This window comes from Lates calcarifer, linkage group LG10 (genome assembly GCF_001640805.2).
Source record: "Lates calcarifer isolate ASB-BC8 linkage group LG10, TLL_Latcal_v3, whole genome shotgun sequence".
Classification (NCBI taxonomy): Eukaryota; Metazoa; Chordata; class Actinopteri; family Centropomidae; genus Lates; species Lates calcarifer.
The window spans coordinates 13,109,595-13,137,135 of record NC_066842.1 but is presented as its reverse complement, the minus strand read 5'-3'; the positions used below and the strand labels follow the sequence as shown (position 1 = coordinate 13,137,135).

General features: G+C 40.8%; 1 protein-coding gene and 1 long non-coding RNA gene across 2 annotated transcripts in view; one reads left to right on the top strand and one right to left on the bottom strand.

The window, feature by feature from the left end:
* The window catches only part of LOC108875255 (uncharacterized), a 43,448-nt gene extending 24,201 nt beyond the window's left edge, over positions 1–19,247 (bottom strand). Inside the window, exon 1 of the long non-coding RNA XR_001959845.2 lies at positions 19,126–19,247. This is a non-coding gene — a long non-coding RNA (uncharacterized LOC108875255). The remainder of the gene's footprint in view (positions 1–19,125) is intronic.
* rgma (repulsive guidance molecule BMP co-receptor a) lies at positions 13,696–26,791 on the top strand. The gene is made up of 4 exons (XM_018664044.2): positions 13,696–14,736; positions 19,243–19,358; positions 21,069–21,589; positions 23,721–26,791. The coding sequence occupies exons 1-4, from the start codon at positions 14,723–14,725 to the stop codon at positions 24,423–24,425; spliced, it is 1,356 nt and encodes a 451-aa protein (XP_018519560.1). The 5' UTR covers positions 13,696–14,722; the 3' UTR covers positions 24,426–26,791.
* The last annotated feature ends 750 nt before the right edge of the window (positions 26,792–27,541 follow it).

Below are 27,541 nucleotides of genomic sequence, written 5' to 3'. Positions count from 1 at the left end.
AATGTTGTTGATGCTGAAAATGAGTAATGCAGCTATTTTTGCACAGCACAAAGTAGTTTAATTCTCTTTAATTTTAGAAATATTTTGACAAATTAACTTCACAAATCTTTATTCTGCTGCTTGCCCAGGATTCCCATAGTGAGATTATGTCAAGTTGCAACTGATTTTGAAAATAATCTACAAACACAGTCCTTGTGTTTACTTCCAAATGAGCCTCTACAGTACAGTGCCTGGATGAATTGGATCAATGTGTTGTAACTGATGTTGTCTCATTGTGCTGAATATTACGACTTTCTGGGAACAAAGGTCCCAAGAGATGAAGTTGACACAAATCCAATTGTGCAGGGGACGTTGAACATTTGTGTTTCATTCAGTCTGCTGTAGCTGATTTGTGTCTGTACGCCTGGGGCTGAAACATGGTAGAATAACGTCATGTGAGCTCAGAAAAGGAAAAGTGTGTAAAATGACTAAGTCCTTTCTCCATCCAAAAATGATGTGATTCTGCATGGGGATACAACTAATGATTATTTTCTCAATGAAATCATGGTCATGTTTTAGTTTTTATCCACACAGTCCAAAATGAAAAAGTCTGTAGTATCATACTATGAAGTATTATATGGGACTGTATCTAATGATTTTCTTCATGAATCATCTATAAAATGTTAGAAAACAATGAAAAAAGATTTTTTTTATAATTTGTTAGATCACAAGGTAATGTCTTGTGCACTAAACATTCCAAAATCCAAAGATATTCGGTTTACTGCAGAAAAGTTTCAAATCCTCACATTTGAAACAACAGCAAAATGACCTTTCAGTTATCATAACATTTGCCGGTTTATTTTCTGTCAATCAATTAATCAATTAATCAATTAATCAATTAATCGTTGCAGCTCTACTATTAATATATAACAGAAGAAAACATAAAACTTGCACATTTGAGAGGCTAAACCTAGTCAGTGTTTGGCATTTTAGCCTGATAAATAGCAGAAATCGGATCAACTAATCAATTCATTGGCTAATGTTTCAGCTTTAATTCTTCACACACATCTTCTCAATTGAGTTCATTTCAGTGCACTGCTGTTCACTGAGAACAGATTGTATTGTAATTATAAAGTCATTAACTGATATCCAGTGCATCAAAATTCAGAAAAAAATGTTACCTTAATATTCGGTTTCTTTGCACTTTACATTCTCACTATAATATGTGCAGCTAAACAACGACCAAGCTGTTGGAATAAACAGCTTTTTGGGAGGTCTATCACTTTAATTAACAGAGAGGGTGAGTCTGACAGCTGTGATGGCAATGGGCGAGCCAATCACAGGTGCTGTGTGGGGCTCAGGGAGGAATGTGAGGGAGTGTTTGACAGAAGAGGCCATGTGCAGAAATAAGATGACAGGTGGTTGGCCTGATCCAACGCCATGCTGCCAAAATGAGTTTGCCTCTGGGAGCTCCGGAGAAACATGACAGTGTTAATGAAAATGGCAGCGTTTAAATGTGCTACGCTCCACAACAGCATATCCCAAGGTTAGGGTAGAAAAAGTAACGGCTTTAAATGAACTGAAATAGAAATTCATGAATGGCACGAATGGAAGGTATTTTTTCCAGCTGACCCGTGGACTCATTTGAACTTCACTGGAAATATCCAGACATTTTCTTCACACATGTTTCAGTTAAGTTTTAAAAATAAAAATGGCTCCTGAGCATCAACAGTCAAGCACTCAGATTTTCACAACAACCTGGCATTCTATGTGTGTTTTTGGGTCTCAGTGGGAGTTGCTCTAAATACCTCATAGCTTCCAGGAAGTGGAGGCAGACAGCCCCAGGTGCAACAGTACAAGAGTGACACACATGTGAGCACAGAAACATGCAAAGAACATGTTTCTTTTTTTTTTAAATGAAGGCTTTTTCCTAGGTGTGAAGCTTAGCACCATTTGTCTCTCAACCCTTTCACAAGAAGTATCTTCCATCAAAAATCTGTATATCCAACAAATGCTCGCTGACCCATCATTTACTTACAGAACAACAATGTAAAATATTACATTACAAGTTAAAGTCTATTATATCTTATATTATTAGATTGTTAATACTGATGAATATGTAAGCAGCATTATACTGTCAAAGCTAGTTTTAACTACTTTGTATTTTAAGTTCAGCAGTGCCAAACCTGGGGTTGGGTTGAGGGGTCATGTCTGTTTCTTAAATGAAACCACTCGGTGGAAAAGTGACACGAGGCCAACTAGACACAAAAATGTAAGTGGTCACACATCAAAAACACTGAGAGCCAGTGGTTTTATCTTTAATTATGTATTTTATAATGTAAAACCTTAACTAGCTGTCAGATAGATGTATGGGGGTAAAAAGTGTAACAATTTTCTATGAAGTGTGGTTACACATCCCTGTTTCCTTCTCCTGCCAGCAAGACCAAACGAAATTCATGCTTTTCTCCCAACTTGACACATTTTTTTTTACCCTCACGTTTCACTTACTATTTCATGCAAGAATGAAGACATCCACCTTTTTCTGGTGTTTTCTGCCAACCCACACATTAATTCCAAGTAAAATGTCTGTGATGATGTTTGGGATCAAACACAAAATAAGTTTCCAGACATCTACAAGGTACCGCAGGAGAATACTGCTAAGCACATACACAAAAACATTCCCAGTGGTAACCGTACAAATTTGTCCTGTGGGCATGTATTTGTGTATGTATGGATGTGTTCTCATCCCTGCCAGGAGTATTCCTCCATATCACTGTAGATGTTCTCAGTGTCAGCTAAGTTTCCATAGCGTTGCTGCTGTGTGAGGAGCTGTGCATGCTGGGGCCTGTCTCTTAAGCCTGCCATTCTGACACACACAAAGGTGCTGCTCATCCAGGCTTTGTGTCGAGGATTAGCTGAGCAGATATGCTGCAGCCACAGAGAGACACATTCAAAATTGCTTCTTCCGTTTTCTCACATACCCTCAACATTTTAAATGGACAGTAAATTCCTCAGAGTATGACACAGGATTGTCCCACGTGGAACAGTGAAATTATCAGCAGCAGCCGGTGCTGTCAGGGAGTCTAAAAAGTGAAATCTAACTACAGTAAGTGTAATTAGTGGAGTTGCCATGAGGGAAAATGGTTAAACCGATAATCCAGAGTGTTATTAGCAAACAAAGTAGACTGTCGGAAAATAATTTAACGAGCCTGACGAGTTAAGGGTTTTATCGCTGAGCTCACAGCTCAACACAAAGGGCGTCCAGTTGTTTCTAACTGGTTTTTGACCAAAGAACAGCATGAGCCATCAAGTCCAATCAGCATTGCACACTTATGTCACAACCCAGAGGTTCAGAGCGCTGGTCTGAGAGCAGCAGGAAAGGATTAATGGTCTCTGGAGCAAGTTGAGGTAGTCAGAAATAGACAGCAGAAATGGGTTAAATTCTCAGACTAAACTTTCTTTATCCAGGGTCCAGGTTCTTTTGAAACTGAATGCTGTTCTGAGTCTCAGTCTTTGCTTTCTCTGAGCTTTTATTTGCTCACTAAATAAACTGTTTGCAATTGTTCTCACAGTTTTCATGGAAGATGCATTATTCTCTGCTTGATCATATATCAATCTCTGATGTGTGTTTGCAAGAGAAGCTTGAGAAAGAGGACTTTAAAAGAAGAGTTAAAACATGGCATGAAAGCACTGATTAAGCAAGAATAAAGACTGATGTTGTCACTGCATGCATGGCTGTCAATATAATGGATGATTTTTAATGTCTACGCCAAATAAACCTCTCTTCGACGTATTTGCTTTGCTTTCAGTTGTGTTGATAAAAGCAAGAATCCAGCTGCATGGATGTCAGCGGAGCTCTGGATTGCTGTGAGGCCTGTCTATGCTCATCTCTGGATCTTCCAGCTCCCTTTTCTTACACCCTTCATGCTTTCTGTATCTGTCTAAGTCTTCCCTGCCTGGTTTTATTTGAGCCGTTTGCCTGTGTGGTTCCAATTGGATGCCTTAGAAGATTTTTTTTTTTTCTCTAACCTCCATTGTGCAAAAACTATACCGGCTGACAGTTGCCTCTGTGAAACCAGGGCTTCAGTTCTTTGTCAGGCTGCTGCATTGTGACAGAAGACTCGCAGGTGCAAAAAGAAGGCCCTGGTAAATGAATAGAAAAATATTGTGGGAAAGCTATGTGTCTGAGTGCGCATGCAAAAGAAAGACAGATTCTAAGAGACAAAAAGAGAAAGCAGGAAGACGTAAAATCTCCACCAACTCAGGATGTTTTAAAATAATAGAAATGAGCCCTGTGGATATTTCAATGGATGCATATGGGTCACAGGTGAGAGTACTTCATACAAAAAAAGATAATGCTGACAAAAAAACAAAACTGGAAACTCCATTCTTGAACAGCTTCTCCCACTACAAATCAACTTGCAAAAGTAGTCAATCAATACTGTTAAAATGCATCAGAAGACAAGTATGGGCAGATTCTCCAGGTTTGCACAGCAGACTTCTTGGCTCTGAGATCTGACAGAAATTGAGTTTCTTATCTAAAATGGCAGAGTGATTTCAGATTTCCTCTGCGTGGGCTGCACTGACTGAGAGTTCTCGATTTATTTCCAGTTTTCCTTATATGGATGGCAGTGCCAGTGTGCCAGAAACACACCCTTAAGGTATTAAGGTATTAAAGAGATACTGTGGATAAAATCCAATCAAACTCTAAATCTATCCTTGAATTTAGTCTCATCTTGTTTATTTATGATGTATCCACTGTCTATCTACTAGGCACTTATTCTCATATGTATGGGGTGTGGTTGTGTTTTCCATATGGGGTAAAGTTGGGTTTCAGACGAGAGACGCTGAGTGTTTGACTGCTGATACCCTGGAATTTGCTGCAAAGATACAGCTGGGATCATGAGTGCAGATCACCTTACTGTGAAAAAGAGACTGATAGCAGCTGGAAAGCAAATGAACATGTGTCAGCCATCTGGAAAAGTCACCCAAAACACTATGCATCCTCTGTGCTGAGACAAAGGAGTCATTTTACTTTATGAAAAGACTTGTTCCCCTTTTTCCTCTACAGATGAGGCAGAAAACCATGGTTACATTTTAGTCAGTTACAACACAACTGTGATCAATGCAACAAATTCTGGCTTTTGCATGCTCACTGAAGTCTCCATCAAATCACATCTCACATTCTATAGACTTACAACATGTCCACCCCCACATTTGATGTACATAAGCTAAAAATTTTCTGGTTCCTGTGCCCTTAAATTTGTCTATAGACTCTACTGCGCTTTGATTATGTGCTCCAAGTGAACTGCACCTGCTGCTGTCAAAAGCCACTGGCTAAAAGCCTGACTTTGGTGATTATAAGAACTTTATAATCTAACAGTTTTAAACTGATTGCTCAGCCCTGAGCCCAACCACGAACAGAAAATCCCTAGCATTTGACACAGAACCAGTCCTCATAGGTTGCTGACATCATGCATGGTATCCATTTGCCTCACTCAGGAGAAAAATCAGGCTGAATGCTGATTACAAGAGGGGTTTGATGTCCAAATACATCTGACGGCAAAAGTATTTATAGCTGTTCCAAAAAGCCATACACAAAGACTGGGTAGAGTCATGAAGTGTATTTCCATCCACCTATTTTTATGCCTATTTGCAATCTGCATGCAAAAAAAAAGCCTGGTGGAAATGCCAGAATTGGTGTATGAAAACGAAATGTCAACCAGGAGAATAAATCATGACATTCATGTGGCATGTGACAAACATCAGATCTGTATGGAGCGATCATCATTAAATTAATATAGAAAACAAACAATACCATATTTCTATCACATTTTAAACACTGAGCAACTTGGCTGTGGAGAGGGGTAAGACATGATAATCGTTTAAATATGGGCATAACAAAGCACACTTGCAGACAGTCTGTCTTCAAAGGCAATAATAATGTTGCACTTGGTTGACATGAAAAATGAAGGAAGTAGTTGTGCGAAAATTGGGAAAAAAAAAAAAAAAAAAAAACTCTCTCAACTGCTACATAAGAACTAGCCAAAATTGCTCATGTTTGTTTGTCCAGGCCAGGCCAGTTTCAGCTTCAGATTCTCCTTTGTAGATTGCTCCATGTTTCTGAGCAGCAGATATAACCCAGTCCTCAGACAGGGTGGGTGGACTGCTGACACATTGTGGCAACGGTTTGTTTCAGTCAAGGGATTACTGGTGTTGAATGCTGATTTCCTCTGTCATGGGTAAACAGCAGTACAGCCAGACAGTATGAGGTGCTACAGTGGTTTTGCTGCAGGGTGCAAGTATAAGATGAAATATGAACCCATGTTTCAAGATTTAAGGTTTAACTAATGCCAAGTTCATACTCTTTTGAGGCCAAACTGTACAACTTGGAAAGTTAATTGCAACTGTAGTCATTTGCACCTCTACCTAAATGCTACAAGGAACACACTTCAAGGTATTCTACCTCGTATTTAGACTTGCAGATATTTGATTACAGTTCAGTGTGTTGCATGATGACACTGCCCTGCTCCACGAAAAAAAAAAAAAAAAAAAAAATAGAGCCAGAACCACCTTTTTAGCTGTGCCACCTTGTGTTTGTTGCCGGAGGCCTATTCAACATGAACCCCTGTTGTGCCAAGGCGGTGGTCTCATTAAAACGAATGAGGAAGCCAGTGCTTTTCACCGCAGTGTTATTGTCGGACTGAAAAGGCCCCTGAGGCTGTGGAAACCAGTTATACTTGGACCAGCCCTTGAGCTCATCCAGGTGTGGTTTAATATTCAGAGGAAGACCTTGCATTTTCCTCCTGTGGAGGTATGTAGTATAAGCTGTCACCAAATGATTGACTTCATCTGTTAGTGTGATCAGTTTGTGCCAACTGGAAGGCCTCACTTCCCTTGACAGCACAAAAACAGTGTCTCCTTGACTATACAGAGACTCCCCAGTCTTGCTACTGACTTTGGTGACATTCACAAATTAAAGCTTGTTTTCACCCTTCTTGTTCGGCTAGTGCACATATAACAACTTGCTTGCCTTTCGAATGTGCAGCTCACAAGTACAAAGAGCTCATTTTCAGAGTCTCCCTGGCTCCTCACACCTTCAGTAAAGCTGAAGTGGCAGCTCCAGCTCCTATCAGGGTGCTGGACATAATAGCCATGTGCTAAATGGATGGCTGGGTTCTTCCAGTCGACTAACAAGAGGCAGCAGCACAGCCTTGGGCTCTCCCACTGGCAAAGACCTGCTGACTCTGGCTTCAGGGGAGATTTTATTTCCTCGATCGTGCAGGACTTTGGAATCTGCGCACTTGATCTTTTGAAAAACAACTATTCAACTGGCATTTCTAAGTGCTATATGAAGGCAACTTCCATGGCCTGTGATATCACAGCTTCCTGTCATGGATATTCTCAGTTATTGTACCTACATGCCTTTTTGGACTCTTCCTCTACCCTTGGAGCTAATTTGGCAGCTCAGTGCCTCACTGGTTGCACAGGTCAAGAACAGTGCATGCTGTTTATGATAGCAGCACGGGATGTTATTTTGACTAATAGTATCTACACTGGTGTTGCACTAAACAATTGAATTAATTGGATATTAAGTGCTTTTTGTTGAGATTAGTCTGCTTTTTCCTCTTCTTTTTCAAAGCCAAATGTTTAGCAGATTTACATGCCCTGACAGTTACAGTAAGTGTCTGTCAGGACACGTGATAGCTCTTCATAAAAGGTAACCTATTTTACCTAATATGTCATTTATCATATCATTGAATTTTCAACAGCCAGAGGTATGCTTCTTCCTCAGTTTGCTTTGATTGGCACAACTGAGAGGAAATGTAGACAATGAATGGGCAAGTAGAGGCAAACAGATTGAACCAGATTTTTCCTATATTAGGCATGAAAACCTTTAACATTTGCTTTCTCTCTTTCACCACAGAATATAACTGAACTGCCACCTCACAAGGAGAGGTTGTAAATCATTTGCTAATATAACAAAATGAATAACAAAATGGTGGCACCTTGTCTGAATATAGTTTTTAACAGTCACGTAAATGTAAATCTTGACACACACTATCTATACAGTATGTACATACTAGCCATGAACCACAAAGGTAGTTGAAGACATCACATTTATTTAAAAATGTTTTAAACCTCACAGTTGTACATTATTACAATGAGGTTAAATATATGGCGACTCCTACTCTCACTTTAATTAAAGTTACTGGTGAGAGGACCAGCCTGCGTGTTGAGGCAGAGGAGATAAAGTCAACGTGGCCTGAAGGCAACTATGACTCACTGATGTTATTTTGGCTCTGGCATTGGGATTTTTTTTACTGAGTGGGGGCTCGAGTCTCCTCCTGTTTCACAACTTTTTTCAGGAGAGGCCATGCTGTGTGAGGTGTTTGCCACAGAGAGCTGTCACTAAAACATCAACAGTCTCCATCATCATTCCGCTGCCCGGGCAAACACCTGACCAAACAACCAGACACCATCTCCCCTCTGTCGCGGGACTCTAGTATGAGCTCTGAGGGCAGGGCTGGCCTGTGGAGCTCCACGCCCGTTCAACTTACTCTTAATTAACCTCATTGCATATTAAGCATAATCCTCGAGCTAAGGCATCTACATAACAAATCAAACCTTTATAGCTTGTTCAGCACTAATGTTTTTCTTTTTTTTTCTCCTTTTTAGGGTCTGATCCAATTAACCTGCTTCTACTGCAACAGTCGAGAAAGAGAAATTACAGTATCATTTTACATATAACGATCAATAACAGCATCATTTAGCCCGGGGGAATGGTCTACTGTCTCAGAGGGCTGGGGATATCTGTAAGTCTTTTTCCTGTAATTAGACATCCGTGGGCTCTTCAATTAATCTGAACCCAAAGCGCTGACATTTCCACAGCTCATTAATGAACCACAGCACACTTTACAAAGATGGAGTGGACTACAATTCTGCACAGGGATATGAACATGGATGACACACACCGCTGTGGCCCCTGCCATCTTCACTAACAATGCAAGAAACATTTCCAAATGTTTGGTAACATCTAACGGGGAGCAGCTCCTTCTTTGGCCTGACAAGGAGATAGCACACATCTTAATGAGTTTCAAATTAATGAGTTCTTTCAGCCACCACTAAATTCCACTCTTCAACAGTTTTAAGGAGACTATGAATATTTCAGCATGGAAATGATCCTTTTCTAGGCCCTAGAATTGCATATTCATTCCCCTCCACTGGCTGAAGATAAAATTATGCTCTTGGATGGATTGTCCTAAAATTTTAATCGAGCGACTGACCCATGATAATGGTTTTGCACTTAAATAGGACTGCCAATTCATATTGCGAATAAAATTTACTTTACTGACAGATATTGGTGGGAATGACTCCAGACTTTTACATCCAATAATAAAAAGAATGCAAATTTGAAAGGAATTAGTGTATTAAAATGTGAAATGAGGCGAGCTGTGGGATTTGTAGGAGCAGCTAGCTTGACTGAGGAACTTTACAGTCAATGTGTGTGGTCAAAGTAATAAAGAGAGAGAGACAGAGAGAGAGGGCTAGAGGGCTAGAAGCAACTGGGCTAAAGGAGACCCATGAAAAACTTGCAAGCCAACAGTGCCATAATGCTGAAGGGTTACTGGCTAAGTTGGTTAGGAATCAATTTTAGATTGTGTCTTATTGGATTTTAGCCTTATGTGTTGTGTTAAGCCTGGTTTTCTACAAGCAGAATGTGAATCGACTCATATGATAGACATTAAAATGCTTGTAGGCAGGAACAGCAAAAACTACATGCATCAGATTCCCTGTGCAGCTTGAGAATAAATGCCTGATTCCTGTTTCTTACTTCTGTCAGTGCATGGAAACTGCAAAGAGATTTCAGGCTGCCAGTAATTTGTTTGCACCTGCAAAAACTTGAGCTTTTGGCTGCAGCTATTGTGACAAGACGGGACAAAAGGAAGGGCAGGACTGTAGCCCCTGCAGCTGTGCATACAGGACAACACTACAGGACACTAGTAAAGTTCAACAGCCGAGCAGATAGAAGCAAAGACATAAAAGGGCTGTGAAGAATTCAGACCGGCTGCTTATTTTCTAACACCCAGACACCGGCTGCATTCACCTATAAATGCACATAACGCAAATAATTAGACAAAGACTGTGAATCAGCTCATTGTGATAAAGTCTCTCTGTGCTTGTGTGTTATCATCATTCTGCATTTACACAGGTCAAGGATGGATAACCAGAGTTTATTGGTGCTGATAGGAAGCTATTCCAAGACATAGAGAGTTGCTGTGTTGTATCTCTGCAGCACAGAGATACAGTATTTCTGAACAGAGTGCTGCTAATCCATCTGAAACAGTGACAAATGTAATGGGTTTCCTAAACGTGTTAGCTTAAACATTATTATATTAATCCATGCAGTTCAAAGAATAAATGTGATTCACACAGATATCTAATTTTAATTTCATTTTAATTGGAGTATGAATTGGTTCACCTGTTTCCATTGTTTCTATAAAACGCAAAAATGAAATAATTGTTTTTATGGCAGTGATGACAAATATAGGCATAATGCCAATATTTTCATTATTTCAGACACCAATTAGTTGTGAATTACTAGAAATGAAATTGCCAGGAAGGCATTTCACACATTGTGGAGTTAAACCTTATCTAATTTTATACTCATACACTGAATATTTAGATAGTCCTCTACTTTTTGCGCAGCAGGAAATTAAAAAAGGCAGCTGTTTTATTGAGATAAGCCTTTTTTTTCATGCATTTATGGCATCTTGCATGCTAATGGAGCCATGGCTGCTCACTAGCATGTTTTCTTAAACCCTGTCAGGTGCAAAATTGTGATGATCATCCATGGTCTAAAACAGTTACTCATTCACTAATGTTCCTCCCTGAAATTTGGCTTGATGTGTTGTGTCCTTCAGTGAGATCACTTCTGTTTAGCAGCAGAGCTAATTATTTGTCTCACAGTCTGTACACACTCTGTCTAGTTCGGTCCATGTCTGGAATTAAACAGTGTGCATAATTCTCACTGGACTGCAGTCTGGCTTTTGAAAGAAAAAAAAGAAAAGAAAGAAAGACGAAACTCACCTTCTCTTCTTAAAATGAGAAAGGAGATTCTGTAATGAGGGTTTACACATTCAAGCCCAGTCCTCTGTGGTGCACGAACAGGCCAATTTGCAAGCTTCCTACATTCATATTGTTACTGACTGTGGCAGTAATTCCACACAGTGTCTGAACCCCACATATCACCTCTTAATAGAATTTTTTGAATTCATGCTCACACCTTACAAAGACGGTGCTGCCGGCTGCACCTCCCCCTCTTTTTAAATGCCAATCATGTACATGAGCCATACATCTTAGTCTATTTGTATTTTCACCGAACACCAAGGGACTCTTACTGGTTAACTGTGTAACATTTCTATCATTTAATAGCCTTTTAGAGAAGAGAGACCTTTGGCAGAAGCAGAAGCTCAGCTAGACAATGCTCTTCAGTCATATTTGAAGCAGCCAGTGAAGCCAATAAGCAATACAATAGTCCACACTGAGGGACATGCATATGTAGAATAAGTACATGGATATTACTCCTTATTTAAGTCAGGTATTATTGTGGATGGAGAGGACAAGTCCACAAACAGAACCATTTCTCTCATAATTCATACTAAAAGCAATACATAACCTACAGTATGTGATGGAACATTGTGTATGTAAAGCTGAGAATATATTGTATATTGCCATTTGGCCTCATAAAATCAAAACAGACACAAGAGATTTCTTAAAAATAGAAAAAAAAGAAAACTAATTTGGTTTCTTTCATTTCAAATGTAGCCACCCATTAATATTGCACATTAAGGCGGCAAATAACAATTATTTTCTCAATTGATCCATTCACTGTTTGATCTAAAACTGTCAGAAATTGTTGAAATTGCACAACACCATGTTTTAAAGCCCAAACTAATGTCATGCAAAAGCTGGTTTTCTCTGGCCAAGAGTCCAAAGCCTAAAGATGTTCAGATATTACCACATAAGGTGAGGAAAAGTAGCAATTCCTTGCAACAGAGAAGATCAAATAGGAAATGTTTTGTATTTTTGCTTGGAAAATTGATTCTACAACAGTCAACTCCACATGACAAAGGACAAAACAGAGTGCAAGGGCAGGAAAATTAACATATCTCATTCAGGTGATACTACATCACAGGAGGTCACTGCCTAACTGTCAGATCTTTCAGAGGCGTCCAAACACAATGCAGCATGACACCTCAGAAATAAGAGGCACGACACGCCTTGATGGGCTAATGCTGCGTGGGCTCAAAAGGCAACTGGAAGGTCAACAGGAGCATATGATGTTTACTAATCTGTGTCTAATGCAGAAATACTGCAATCACTGACTAGTTTCCCGCAAGTCTTTCATAATATCATCCACCACACCCCCACATGTGGTCAGTTCCTACACACAAACCTGAATTTATCTCGGCTGAGGAACAACGCTTTGACTGAGAATCAAGACAAACAGGTACTGAAACTGAATCTGTGCAGCTGAAATCATGGTTGTCCTTTAACAAGAAGACACAGTGAACTTTTGATCCTATAGAGGGGAAGTACAGCATGTGATAATCTAAAGAAATCACTGGGTGACTCCTCTGCATCTGTTGAACTCACAGTACGTGACTTACGATTAATCACGTTGCAGTGTTGCGTTTGAGTAAATCAATCAGTTTTTTCTGGATATATAATCTTTCTTTAAGGTTTTCTTCATCTCTGTATAGTTATGGTTTATAAACATCTGAGACAGCCTGAGCTTAGCTGATTTTTACAATGGACTAAATCACAGACTAGTAAAGGAAATCACAGAGAGCCCCAGGGGCTGGCATTACTGAACGCTTCTTTCATTTGTGCTATAATAGTTACATGCCTGACTGTCATGGATTTGTTCTGTAAAATGAAGCAGAGACTGAACTGCGACACATTTAAAAAATTCAAAGCGCTTTATTAATCCAGTGATATGTAAAGTAGATCTGTTGTGTTAACTCGCCATAATACCTCAGCAAGGCAGCGTCTACACCAGCTGTGTTTGAGATGGGGGCCTGCATCCGGCACCTCTAAAACCATTCTTTTCACACTGGGGTGTCACTCTTTCATGTTCTTCTGCTACATCAATGTAAAATATGCTGCCTCTCAGCGGCCATCTGGAGAGGGCAGGTCTGAGCTGTGATAGTAAACGAGTGGATTACAGGGGTCAGTTTCTTGCTGGATGCACAAAGGGGATGATGTAATGTGACAGCTCTGTCCGGTAGCCGGGTGAAAATAACATCTACTGCACCGGCGTTAAATAGAAGATGAAATCGCAGGCTCTCTGTGACAGGTTGTGACTATCAGTTCTGCATTATTTCTGTTGGCCTGTCAGGACAGTAAGAATACTAAACTGGTCATTTTGCTGCTTGAGTCAGATACTGTAAGGCCCTGCCCTCCCTGGTGTGATGGATTTTCCTGATCAGAGGGAAACTGGAGCAGAGAGAACCAGTTATGCTGTGAGGAGTGGGGGTTTGAAAAGCTGCAGAGGAAGGGGGGGTGGTGGTATTTTCCTGCATGCAGTCTGATCCTAAAACACAGGTGCAGCCTCCATGCAGCCCTCTCTGCCTTTGAGCATACCCCACCCCTCCTCCTCCCTGCTGCAAAGTGTTTGTCCATCTGATCCTCCATTAAATCCTGATTATTATGGATTTGTCTTTGTCCAACCTGTGATTTGCAAAGATGAGGGACTTGCTAAAGGTTATCTGGTGAGGGCGTAGATCTGACAAGGGGGCTGTTAGCTGGCAGTCAGTGACAAATTAATAAAACGGTGTGAATATGGAGCAGCAGTTTTAAAATCGTATTTCTGGCGTCACATGTGCACGAACAAAAAGTCAGCACCGTGAGAAAATAAAGCACATATCCTCACTACATATCAAGGAAATAACATTTGATTTAAGTTAAAGCATTGCTGGGGATGCGCGGTTTTAGTTTCAGTTGCTTTTATAAAATAAGACTGTAATAGTCAGTTTTGGCTTGTTTTTCAGTGCAGCTGTCTGAGTAGGTCCCTCAGACTTCTATTCTCTCAAAGCGTCTGAGAGAGAAAAAAAACTAGTAGAGATGACGGGGGTTCACAGCTGAGATTTGGGGCTCCCAGCGGCGTCATGCAGAGCCGATCATTGTCTCTCTCACACTTTCTAACTAGCCATTTCACAACATCCAGACAGCGGATCGAGCCGTACGCAGCAGCAGCAGCGGCAGCAGCAGCTTTGCCCTCAGGGCTTTTCTCTCCCTCCCCGACGTCGACCATATAACTAACAATTTGGATTCAACGAGCGGATGAGGGCAATTACTGGACTCACTCTATCATAATGTCTCCTTTCCGATCGACTGATAGTCAAATGAGTTGAGCAATGGCTGAACAGATCTGAGTCCACCGGGTGCGAGAAGTGGCTGTTTAAATGAATCCCAACTAAAAAGAAGAAGAAGAAGAGGGGGAAAAGCACTTTCATTCAACTGCAGAGCAGACTTGGAGAAGCTGATCGGTGGACATCATGTTCAGATTGGCGGATTTTACACTCAGAAAGCCACTGAGTGCGTTTGATTTCGGATTACTGTGACACACAGGACGTGTTCTTTAAGGGGGAGATTTTTTTTTTTAGGAGTCTGCTTCCTCTCGCTCCTGTTCGCTGTCCTCCGGGTTCCTGCAGGACTCCAGAGTCGCGGAGAGCCCATGCAGTCGCCAAGGTTGGTTTGTCTTATTTGTTCAAGATTTAATTAGGATTTTAACCAACATTATCTGAGTTTATTTCACGCAGGGGTCTCGTCAGCTTTTGCTTTGCTCGGTGGGGTTGCCGAACTATATCTCTATGTCCCAAAAATGTTCAATTTGTCAACCATCATACAATCAGAAGAGCTGGATTTCTGCATTAAGAACTTGATCTATTTGCTGGTGCCACACAGGAATCTGGCAGAAAGCTGAATTTGTAAATGCAGCTGATCATAAAAACTATATTCACTTGATTCTTGCCTGTTAAATATTAGCCTACAGGACACAGGGTTAACATCACGTAGGAGTATTTTATTAATCATATTGTCAACACTTATTACATCTATGCCAAACCAAAAATACCACTGAGGCTACTTTTATGTGACATGAAATAAAGGATGGTCCTCCTCAGAGCAGTGCAACAGGGCAAAATGCGCCTGCTGGCTGCAGATTTTCACCTTTTAAATCCCAATCGCATGACAGCTGTAATTAGACCGATAACCGAGCTGTCTATAAAGCTCAAATTTAATGACAGGTTTGGTTGTCCTCATAATGCCATGTGCGTTTGTGTCATGATTTGAGGTCTCATATCAGGGCTCATAACAAGCGCCATCTGTTGGAAAAGAGGATCAGTCCGCTGTGACTGTCAGGACACATGCACAGGGAAATGTAGGCTACTGCTCACAGTTTAAACACTGCGCCACAGAGATGTGACAGTTCTCCAGCATATTACTTACTTTGTACCATATATCAAAATGTCAAGCTTTCGTCAGTTGTAAATGTCTCTGACAACAGGTTTAACAGGTGATAGCAGAGATTTAAAGCAGCACACCATAAAAGATGAGTGGAATATACCCACTGGATTTATGGACATGTCTTATTGCTATATTATGTCACCTTTACCTGTTACAGCATGTGGGACACCTGATATCTTGACATACTGTTTCTATACAACATTTTTCTCATTTATAAATGGTGTGTCGTTTCAGTACATGGATATGTAAAATCCATTAAGTAAAACTCAATCAGTAAAAGCAATCAAGCAATTTGTCAGTAAATCAGACGCTAACACTGTAATCCAAAAGCCAAAATATAGGTCAGCAAAGGCCTGATGAGAGAAGGCCACTGAAGAGAAGAGGTCCTGTAACCTAATTTGGATTGGCAGTGCAGTCAAAATGGTAATACTGTAGCCTTCCTGATTAGAATAATGGCTGCAGCTAATGATTTTTCAGTGATTTTTTATTAGAGATTACCTTAGTTTATCAAAATGTCAGAAAATATAAAAAATGTCCATTACAATTAATCATAGAGCTGAAGGTGATGTGTTAAAATTGCTCCTTTTGTCCAGCAATCAGTCCAGACTCAATTCAGTCTCCATTCAGTCTGCAATGATGTAAAACTGAGAAAAACGACGACTCCTCGCCTTGGAGAAGCTGTAACTACAGTGTTTGCCATTTTTTGCTTGATAAATGGCTGAACTGATTAAACTGATAATCAAAATAGCTGCAGAATAATTTTGTTAATAATGTTGATTGACTGTTAATTGCCTAATCAATTAAAAAGTAATTCGAATAATTAGATATTTCTTATGAGAATAAGGCATAAATAGGACTGTTCTGACTAAAGAAATGGATAATGGACTTCAAAATAATTCATTATCCAATTATATACACTGAAAAATAAATCTGTAAAATAATTTGTTTTGTTGTCATTTTGCAGATGAATGCACTCGTGAAGTATCTAAAGACCAAAGATTAGTTGTGACTATTATAATACTAGAGATGTTATTATCAGCCATTGACAAATAATAATTTGCTTATTTCTCATAAACACGCCAAAAAAATGACTGATAGAAACAAAACCCTCTTATTGACTCCTCAATTAATCAATGACCTGTCTGAAAGGGGCAAACCATGTAAAAAGACAGATATCAACATCTTGAGATTATTATGTACAGTCATAGTGTACATTTGTCTGCGAAGTCACTGCAACAGGTGAATACATTCTACTGCAACATCTGTCTGCAACATCTATTTTTCAGATCTGACTCACGGATACATTGATTCTGAGGTTTTTCCTACCAGCAGTCGACTTACACTTGAATCAGTCACACTTTGCCTCTACATCCACATTGTCGCTGCTGAAAGCCAAAAATGTTCCACAATTCATCAAAACATATCACCGGGCAGCTTATACCTTTCAGCTGCAGTCATTCATTTCATATGCGAGTGGCTGGTATATTAGAGCTGGAAATCAGTCTGCACAGGGCCACCCTTGTTGAAAACATGCGTAGGCTCAGACCTCATTGTACACGAACATATCCATCATCCATGAGAGGGACAGCAATCACAAAGACATTCACCGCTCTATGGAAAAATACTGTACAGCCAGCCACAACCTGAGTGCGCAGCCATCTGTCTGGGAGTATTTTGTTTTAAATGGCAGTAAAAGACACCAGTAATGTGCCATTTGTACAACTGAAAGGCAATCAAAAGAGGGGATATTATAGCTTTTAGAGGAGGGGATCACCACCACCCTCTTCTCTGAGTAGTGGTGGAAATGTATTCAAATCATTTAAAGCAACACGCAGAAAATACTCTTATTACATGTAAAATGCTTTCTTTCCTAATTTACCGGGAAAATGGGCTTACAAATCAAACATGAGGGCACATCTTGAGGTCATTTTCTTCTTGTTGATGTGTTAACCTTCAAGCATGTACTTCGGTTTTGACTTTGGCTACTTCACATACTGCTGGGTTGTTTAACTACAGCAGAGCATCACATTTTATGATTCTTCTAGGAATTTTCTCATATAACAACCTGAGGATGAGTTTATATCATATAATTACAGGCATACTACACATAATGGTGCTTAAATGCTTGTTCTGATATTCCTTTTTTGGAAACAGTATATAGAGCCATCATGTAGAGAGACAACATTTAAAGAAAATATGATTGAACACTTATATGAATAAATTGTGTATAATTCTAGTTTTTGTTTGGTGTCTAGTCAAACATTTTGCAGGGAGGCGGGGTTGTGCTCGGGGAATATAGACTCATGACTGTCAGAATTTCTAAAATAATTATTCAGTTTGATTTGGTTATATTTTGGAGGTTAAATTCCCTTATAATCCTGTAAAATCCAGATCACTTCTTTAATTCTTTCCCTCACCTAGCTGACAGTATCATACATAGAGATGAAGGTATTAGTTAATGTTCAGTTCGTCAATCAACAGAAAATGAATCGACAACTATTATGACAATTAATGAATCTTTCCATTTACTTGCCAAGCATAAAAGGCAACTGTTTGCTAAATGTCTTTGGGTTTTGGACTGTGAGTCAGCTAACTCAAGTAATTTGTGCATGTCACCTTGGACTCGGAGAAGCTGAGATGGGCATTTTTCGCTACGTTCTGACATCTTAAAGACTAAACAATTAATTAACAAAATAATTTAGCAGATTAATTGATTTTTAAAAAAAAAACTGTTAGTTGCAGTCCTGATCATATATAGACCATATGTGCTTATTCCACTCCTCATTGATGCTATTTAAACGCTGAGTGAAATGTTCAAACCCAAGACTCCCAAGAGTTTATGTCTGCACCATTTCATCAAATGGAAATATTCTTTTTGATCATTTTGTGTACACTTATTCAATATTCAGCCTGAGATATTTGGTATCTTTGGAAACTTTGGAACCTACATTAGAAAATATAAGTAAAATTTGTTGGATTACAACAATGTTTGACTGCACTGCACAAGTTTGCTCTAGACACAGAGGAGGACAGGAGGTAAACTTCGCTTATAGCCACCGTTTTAGGTTAATGTATGTCATAGTAGTTGTAAACATGGTAGGGAGTAGTGTTATGAAAAGAAAAAGCTGTTAATTGACAGATCTCAGAATATATCTGATGTTTGTTTATATTGTTGGTGTTTTCCTCCTCTCTCCTCTGTATTAATCCCCTCAGACATGCTCTGTGGAGGTAGGACACCGTTTTCCTTTTCAGGTTGGCCCTCCACAGTGGGCTTATTGTTGTGATCTTTGCAGCAAATCAAACCTTTCTTATATGGCGCTGTGGACTGCCACTTAGTGGGTCGTGAAGACTCGGTCGTTGTCGAACAAGTCTGCACATTGAGATGTAATTTGAAACTTGGAGAGGGGGGTTTAAGGGCAGAACAGGCAGCCGTGATTGGTTCAGTGTGTCCGCTTGGCCCACAGAGGCTGCACCTTCTCGACACTCCCTAAAAGGAAGATAGGTTGCCTGGCTGCCTGCAGCCGTTTGTCCCGCACTGAGTGTTAGCTAGCTAACTCGGCTGTAGCCGCAACTCTCACACCGAAGAAGAGGGCAAAAATAACAACTTCTTACCTGCTAGTGATGAGAGGACGGGACAGGCGTCTTTTATGGACTTTTTTGAATTTTCTCAACGAGGACTTGGCGGCTCTAACTCTTCTATTCTGTCCTTCCTTGAATCGGTTTGACCAGGGAGAGGAGTGAAGTGCGACCCCGAGCTGGATGGATGGTTATGGGGAAAAGAGGAAGACCCTCGGCGCTTGAAGTGTGCAGAGTCCTCGTCGTGTTTCTCTCACTCTTCCCGTCCGGTAAGAAACGACTTTTTATTCTTTTACGTGAAATTATTTGTATCTTTTACGAGACGGTTCACATTACAAGTTGAACTTTGTAAATCTTAACGCAGTCTCTCCAGAAGTTACTGGCGCTGTAACTTAACAACTACTTCGCTTGTTTTTCCACGTTGGGCAGCAAAGTTGCGAGGTCCGACCACTTTCTATTAGCGGAACTATTTTAGCGATTTTATAATTGAGCTAGGGTTCCGTAGTATATCATAAAATAACAACGTGTTAGATAAAGTATTTAAATTGTTGTAAATACAAATAAATGTTTATAATTCGCCTGCAGTAATTGGTTTGAATCCCTGCAGTTTCAATGCAAAAATGATTGAAATGTATTATATTTCAGAGATTGAGGGCGAAGTGCTTACGTGCAGACGCGTGGAGAAGGTTGAAGGTTTGGAAAATATGACAGCAGGCTTGAAAGTGAACAAGCTTGCCGTCACAGCTAAAAAATGCGACTAATATCGGTAGTTTTAGGCAGTGTTTTATTTTCTTGCATTTTATTTCATTAAAGAAAGACCGAGCACACTGAGAGTTCTTGTTTGAGCTGCTGCAGCTCTCAAACCTTGTTTTGTTTGGGGGATGGGGCATGCCTCAGTATTTCACATCAGCGTCTTGAACGAAGCGCTTTTATTCCAACCTTTAGTTTGGTCAAGCGAGAAATTGTATTTTCAGATGTTTTAAACTTGAAGAAATTTGTATAATTTATTTGTAGAGAATGTGGTAGTGTTGAATGGGCCTATCGAGATGTTTTAAAGCTCTACATAACTGCTATTTTTGAGAAGATTTTTGACAAAACGCAAGAATATTTCCATTAAAATGTGGCACTGATGTGACACTGTAATATAATATTAGGAACCCTCATTGTAGTGTTTATATGGACTTAATATCCTTAATTTAGTATTAACATGACTGCAGTGGGTCACTTTTTGCAGTGGAGACAACTCATTCACTCACCTTGCACATTTGCCAAACCCTTATCAGTTTCCCTCTTAAGTCACTTACCGTCAAACAACAACGTGATAATGCACTGATAGTGGAGATCAAGATTAGTTTATTGCCATCTATCAAATGGGTGACAAATGGAGAGGCGGTGTGGGGGTTGGAGAGAGCTGCGGTGAGGCTTTGAGGAGGGATATTGTTTAAAGTGAGACTTCAAAGTGTTGATATGCCTCCCCCCTCTCCCGGACACACTGGGGAGAAACTTCTCATAGCCCATTCAAATAAATGCTCTATTAGTCGAAGGTAATACTAGTCAAACATGGTGTCGCAAGAGGGCATCCTGGGAAATATTTGAAGAACGTTTGTGTAAAGAGTTGGCCGGATGTGGCATTAAAGCTGGAGACAACAATCTACAGTCAAGCGGCCTTTATTATCACTAAAGGTGTAGATTAGGATCCCAAATGGTGTTTTTACTTGTACACAAACCAAAAACCACAGGGTGTGAAAGGGAAGTAGACTTTTCTACAATACACAGGGAGGTTACCTTCTATCCAGGTTAACCTGAGGGAGGCTCAGACCTGAGGGAGGTCCAGACCAAATGTATAGATTTGTATAAAAACAGCAAATCTATACACAAATCATGGCAATTAGAGCTTTGTTATTACAATGCTATCAAGTATCATGGCAGCCTTTGGTTTGCTTCTTTTGTTCATATAGTATCTTGCTCCTCCCCGACAGTGAGTCTACAGTGCAAGATCCTCAAGTGTAACTCAGAATTTTGGGCCTCCACCTCGAACTCTGGACCGGAGGAGGAGTTTTGCACAGCTCTTCGAGCGTACAACAGCTGTGTACGCCGGACCGCACGTACCTGCAGGGGCGACCTGGCCTACCACTCGGCCCAACATGGCATAGAGGATCTAATGAGCCAACACAACTGCTCCAAGGAGGGGCCAACATCCCAACCACGCGCCCGGACCCCGCTTCCTCCTCCGCCCCCTCCGCTCCCGTCCGACAGGGACCGGGAACCCTCTGATGGCCCGGAAGTGTGTCACTATGAACGCAGTCTTCCACGCAACACGTCACCGCCCAACTACACCCACTGTGGCTTCTTCGGAGACCCGCACCTCAGAACCTTCGGAGACGACTTCCAGACCTGTAAGGTGGAAGGAGCCTGGCCGCTCATCCACAACAAATACCTGTCTGTCCAGGTGACCAACACTCCTGTGGTGCCGGGGTCTTTGGCCACCGCCACAAGCAAGGTAGGGATCTTTTCTGTCCTGCCTGTATTGTGTGTTGCATTTAGGTCAGCAACTATAAATCTGTTAATTGTATTGTCAGTCAACTAGGGCTGTCTGCTCATTATTTGCTCCATCCATCCAATCAATTAGGTTTTTTTTGTCACAGAAAAGCAGTGAATTTTAACATGTGACTCACTGGAACTCTTGGAGGATTAAGACAATTAATTTTCTGTTTTTCCTCTAATCAATTAATCGGCCACTCTTTTCACCTCTGGAATCAATAGAAAAGAAAAACAGAAATTTTGACATTTTCTATGCTAAATAAAAAAGAAGTAGACAAATTGATCGATAATGAAGATGATCTTCAGTTGGTGTCCAGGCTCTACTGATTTTACATTAGTTGTTTGTGATTCCAATTATCACAGCATTTTCAACAAGTTTTAGGTCCTTGAATGTCAGTGCTGCAGCAGAATATCAAGCTGTTGATATTTTTGTATGCGTGAGTCACTTCTTTCATGTGGTCAGACTGTGAGAGCTGCTATGGGGCTCCTTTTCTGTCAGATTGGGGGACTTTGGTTAGTGTTTGGATGAGATCCATAATGACAGATGAAGAGGCCCAGCCCAGCACAATTGCTAAGATCTTGATAAGCTTTATAAATGAGATGTTAGTGTTATAACGGCAGCGCTGCGTTAAATGTTAACATGAGGCTCCATTTTCACTTTTCACTGTGGACAGCTCAGGCTGATGTTTGTCCTACTTAGAGTATAATACTGTACTGAGTGCAGTGAAATGTTGTGTCTGCACAGAACTGTAGATATTTTCTTTCATAGCTTTATCAGCAGTGCATTCCTCATTATTGTTGTTTTGTTTAATGGTACAGTGGTTATTTTGGATGGCTGTCCCTAAAAAGGATTTCAGTAGAACTTAAGGTCAAAAACAAAGAAGTAGGACTATTTGTAGTTGGCAAATTCACTTAGAGTTGGTCCAGTTTTGGCAATGTTTTGACAGCAATGATTGTGGACCTCAGTCAATGTGCAGAGTATCGTAGCTGAAGTCTTTAGACTGAGGTATAAGAGGACTTTGTCCTTAATCACATTTGTAAGAAAGTATAATTTTCTGTAATCAAGGTTTTTTAATGATACTCTATTAAGCATTCATGTTTTTTTAGCTTTTAAAGTAATGCCATTTTTATATTGCTGTTCTTGGAAGCAAATGAGACAGCTTTTTTTAAGATCTTGATTCTGGACAAAGGGAAAACAAGGCAGCAGCCAATGCCACCTGTGCAAACAAGGCCCTTCTGGTAAAAGATCTGCATTTGCAGAGCTCTGTGTTGGTACATTGCTCTCGCTACAGCAAATAAAACTGTCTGGTTATTTCTATCTTCATTCTGATGGAGGGATAATAGAGGCATTTTTCTTTTGTTTGTTTTCATTAAAAGCTTAAGAAAGGAACCAGGGAAAAACAGACGTCGATGTAGGTGGGAAACGTTAGCTGAGGGTAGAGGGAATTGAGACTGAACCTGGTGCAACAGATGACTTGTCAACCTAAGAGAGTATTCTTTAGACTACCCCAACCCCCCCGTCCTCTGTCCCGAGCGAGTAGACATCAGAGTCCCTAATGCTGCCCCTGGTATCGCCGCTGTGACAATGGCTCATTGGTGTCCTGATGAAACCAAGCTTGCAGAGTCCTGACCAGTCTCACTTAATTAGCTGCAGAGTATATCGCTCTGTCCTGGCCCGACGCCACTCCCTGGAGCATAGTTCTGGGGTTCACAGGCAGGTTTTTCAGCACTATGAATGGATCGTCTTTGTGTCTGCAAACTGAGGCCTGATTTTACATGGCCGAGACTCATGTTTTTTGAGGGCGTTTACCTTGGCCTCCCCCATGTTGAGCCAACGCTGAAATTTGACACTTAAGTGGGGTAGATGGCACATATTGCACAAACTTGTTCTTAATGCAGAAGTATAAGCACTTTCCTTTTTATATCTGATGTTTACATTTGCTGCAGTTTACTACGTTTCTATATGTGAGCCGAAAAACGCAGCAGTCCATGACTGCATATGTGCCTCTCTGAGAAGCTTTGTGTCAGAGCGAGATGGTCATGTTTTCAACATTTTAATGACATTTCTCTCATGTCTTTTCATCCTGCAGCTGACAATCATCTTCAAGAATTTCCAGGAATGTGTAGACCAGAAGATGTACCACGCAGAGACAGATGAGCTGCCAGCTGCATTTGCAGATGGCTCCAAGAACGGAGGCGATCGGCATGGAGCGAACACCCTGCGCGTGGTGGAGAAGGTTCCCGGGCAGCACGTGGAGATTCAGGCCAAGTACATCGGAACAACCATAGTGGTGAGGCAGGTGGGCCGCTACCTGACCTTTGCCGTGCGGATGCCGGAGGAGGTCGTGAACTCTGTGGAGGAAGGGGATAACCAGGACCTCTACCTGTGTCTTCACGGCTGTCCGGCCAACCAACGCATCGACTTCAGGAACTTCAGGGCTCGGGCGGCGGAGGCCCACGGCGCAGGCAGAAGCAGGGGCAGCGCCGGGGCACAGGGCTTCACCTACCAGTCTGCGAAGGCCAAGTGCAAAGAGCGACTCCCAGTGGAGGATCTGTACTTTCAGTCCTGCGTGTTTGACCTCCTCTCCTCTGGAGACATTAACTTCACCATGGCAGCCTACTATGCCTTTGAGGATGTAAAAATGCTCCACTCAAATAGCAACAGATACCACATCTTTGAAAAGGATGCTTTTATGAGTAATGCAGCACAAAGGGGCAAAGATTTACTTTCTCTCTTCCTCATCAACCTCCTGGCTGTCTTATTGTGGATTGAGTGTTGCACAGTTCATTTATAGTCCCTTTACAACAATATCCTCATGGTGTATCTGTCAGTGAGTGTTTAGAGTACCATCGCTGTGTCGTACATCGGCTCCTCTCTCCTGCTCTGGTTCTGTGACACGACCTGGGGTTTGCCAGTAAGCTCATCCTAGCCCTAAGTCTCATTTTAGTTGTGTTGTCATGTCTTGACTTCAGTCTAATGACAAGGGGAGTCCACCTATCATCACATGTATTTAGCTGCTTCATAGGACTGGTCTTTGAAGAGAGCAGCGGTGAGAGAGCCCAGCTACCCCCAGAGCTCAGGATATCCACCTGGGATTAAATCCCACATTCTCACCGGGGCTGCATGCCTGTGGGAATCCGGACAAGATGATCTTTTGCAGAAAGAGGAGTTTGCTGATCCTCCCTCCCCTGATCCCCCTCATTGGTGCCAAGCCAGTGAGGCTCTCTGTGGCTCATGTGGCGAAGCGAGAGGACCTGACAGGGGCTTTTGTTAACCTAAGGCCAGAAGCAGCTCTATGTTTGATTAGTTTCCAGCTTTGGAAAAGCCTGAGCCTTGTGGAGGAAGCACTCAGCCAAAAGGATGTCAGAGCAGCGTCTCCAGTTGTCTGCTGTGGAGATTAATGGGTCATATTGTTAGGTTATATGTGCGTGTGTGTGTATGTGTGTGTGAGTGAGTGCATTAAGTACAGTATGTGTGCAGAATTCAGCGTCTGTGGTTAATTTTGTGTGTGCAGTTTGTGGGGTGCAGGAGTTCCCGGGAATGAGATAACAAAAACCTCCAGTTGGGAGAAATCTTTCCCAAGTCTTCTTGTTGCACCCAGAATTCCAGAGACGGAGAAGACGAGGAGGTGCTCCACAAATGGACTCTTATATGCCAAGTAGCAAATCCTAAAAGGGAACTGATAAAAATAATCTCCTTTCATCTGTACATCACTTCCAGTGTCACACAGTTGTTCCCTCCATTGTTCGAGCTGACGTGTTGATCAGACAGTGTTTGTATTTTAAGTCTGTAATGTGAATGTAGCTAACAAGACAGCAAAAGAACAAACTTAGTTAAGGGCACTCAGAGCGTTTACACAATGTAGATCAGCCAATCAAACTACGACACCTCTTTGAGAGCGTTTTTTGTGAATTTAACTCTCCATTTCAAGTAACAGTGTAGTAGATACTCTTCGTACTAGCTGTAAAGACGTCACCTCTAGTCAGCCAGTTTAGCATTTTTATAGACTACCAGTGTGCTGACCCGACTGTGGCTTATTGACTAAATGATAAGCATATGTCTGTAGACGTGATATCATGGCTTAAGTCATTGCCAAAGAACAAGCCCTTGTGCCAACATTTCCTCAGCAACTGAATTTTTCATCTTTCAGTCTTAAACAGCTCACATTAGGGGGGTTCTTAATTGTATATAACTAGTGTTTGTGGGTGAATGTGCGGTACACAGAAAAATTACAGTAACACACTGTAAAAGCAGCATTTGCTTCTGTTTTTGCAGTCTCACTTTTTTTTTTCTTTTCTTGTGTTCCACCTCACTACAAGAGGTTTTCATTTGAACTTAAGCTCTCAGCTGCAGTATCTGCTAACGTGCAAGTCATCCCTGTAGATGCTGTTAACTACTCGGGCACAGTTTGACAGTCATTTATTCTTTACACTGAAGTATTTGGCAGGCCTTACTACTGCTATTTGGAATATGTATTGGTGCAGTTCAACAGCAACAAAAAAAATATCATACAAACAGATGATTGTAATGTTGAATCTTGTGTTAATAGATGTAATTTGTATTGTGAGTTTTACAGTATATGGTTCTACATGTGTAATGTGAGATTGTACATATGTTTTGTGAGTTGTTGAGTTTTAAATTTGTATATTACCAGTTGTGTTTTGAATTTATCACTCCAGTTTTTGTACATCAGATGCTTTGGTGAATGTGAACCTTTTTCTTTTTTTCTTTTTTTTGAAAAGGGATTTTTGCAAGAACATGAACGCCACAGAACAGAATATTCAGAAACAGCATACACACTTAGTTTTTGTAGAGATGTTGGTTGTCATCTTTTTTTTTCTCCTTCCTTGGTTGTAGATGAAGTAAAACACCCTGAATGCAGCCCACCTTATCTAGAAAAGGGAATGTAGAAATTGTTCTGGGGCGTTCATGTTTTTGAGTTTAAAGCACTTTATGTTTTCTCTTTCATTTAGCTCTTATTTTGTTTGAAATTCAGTGTCAGACTTGCAAGGGTTCAAAAAGAATTAAAAAAAACATAGCTGAATGGGAAATGCCAGAAAGATCAAACTGTGTTTGTATGTAAAGCAAATGTGGTGCCACACGCCAGCTGTTTATAATGTAAATTATTTATTGAATAAAAGAAAATGTCTTGTTAAAGAAGTGTCCTCCTGTCTCATTTGGTGTTGGTGTGAGAGCATTTTTTGAAAAATCACTGTGTTGCTGTAATTTGCTGCATTTGACTGCCTCCTACTGTAGAGATGTGGAAATGAATGTGAGCAGATCTTCCAACTTTTAAGAGATGGTCCTGAGTTGTCTTCAACTTTGTAGCAAAAATGTTTTTAAATACGCACTATTTTGCAAAACACACTGCCAAATTTAGATTCTTTAACAAATTTATTGTATGTCTTCTGAAAATAAAATGTAATGGGTCAAGAATACACACACAATAATAATTTGGTTGCATGTCCTTTTCAAACACCTTAATTAGCAGCGTTTGGTTAGCCATCAAAAAGCCTCTGGCAGGATTTTGGGTGGATCTTTGACATCATACTTTTTTTGCAGTGGACTCATCTTTTCAAGTCAGTCTACATGTATGTGGGGTTGAGGTCAGGAACTTTTCTACTCACCACAGTTGTGAAGAATGGTTATATCTGAGTTACCGTAGCCTTTCTGTCAGCTCAAACCAGTCTTGCCATTCTCCTCTGACCTCTATCATCAACAAGGCGTTCCTGTCCAAGTAAACTCTAGGGACTGTGTGTGGAAATCCCAGGAAATACTCAAACTATTCCATCTGGCGTCAACGATCACAGCACAGTCAATGTCACAGAGATCACATTTGTTTCCCCATTGTTCAATATGAGCATTCAGTGAAGCTCCTGACCTGTAGCTGCAAGCTGCCACATGATTGGC

What these genes read in the sequence shown, in the direction of transcription:
- rgma (XM_018664044.2), top strand. An exon ending in TCTCTCACTCTTCCCGTCCG is followed by an intron (nt 19,359 to 21,068) that starts GTAAGAAACGAC and finishes CCTCCCCGACAG; the next exon opens with TGAGTCTACAGTGCAAGATC. An exon ending in TGGCCACCGCCACAAGCAAG is followed by an intron (nt 21,590 to 23,720) that starts GTAGGGATCTTT and finishes TTCATCCTGCAG; the next exon opens with CTGACAATCATCTTCAAGAA.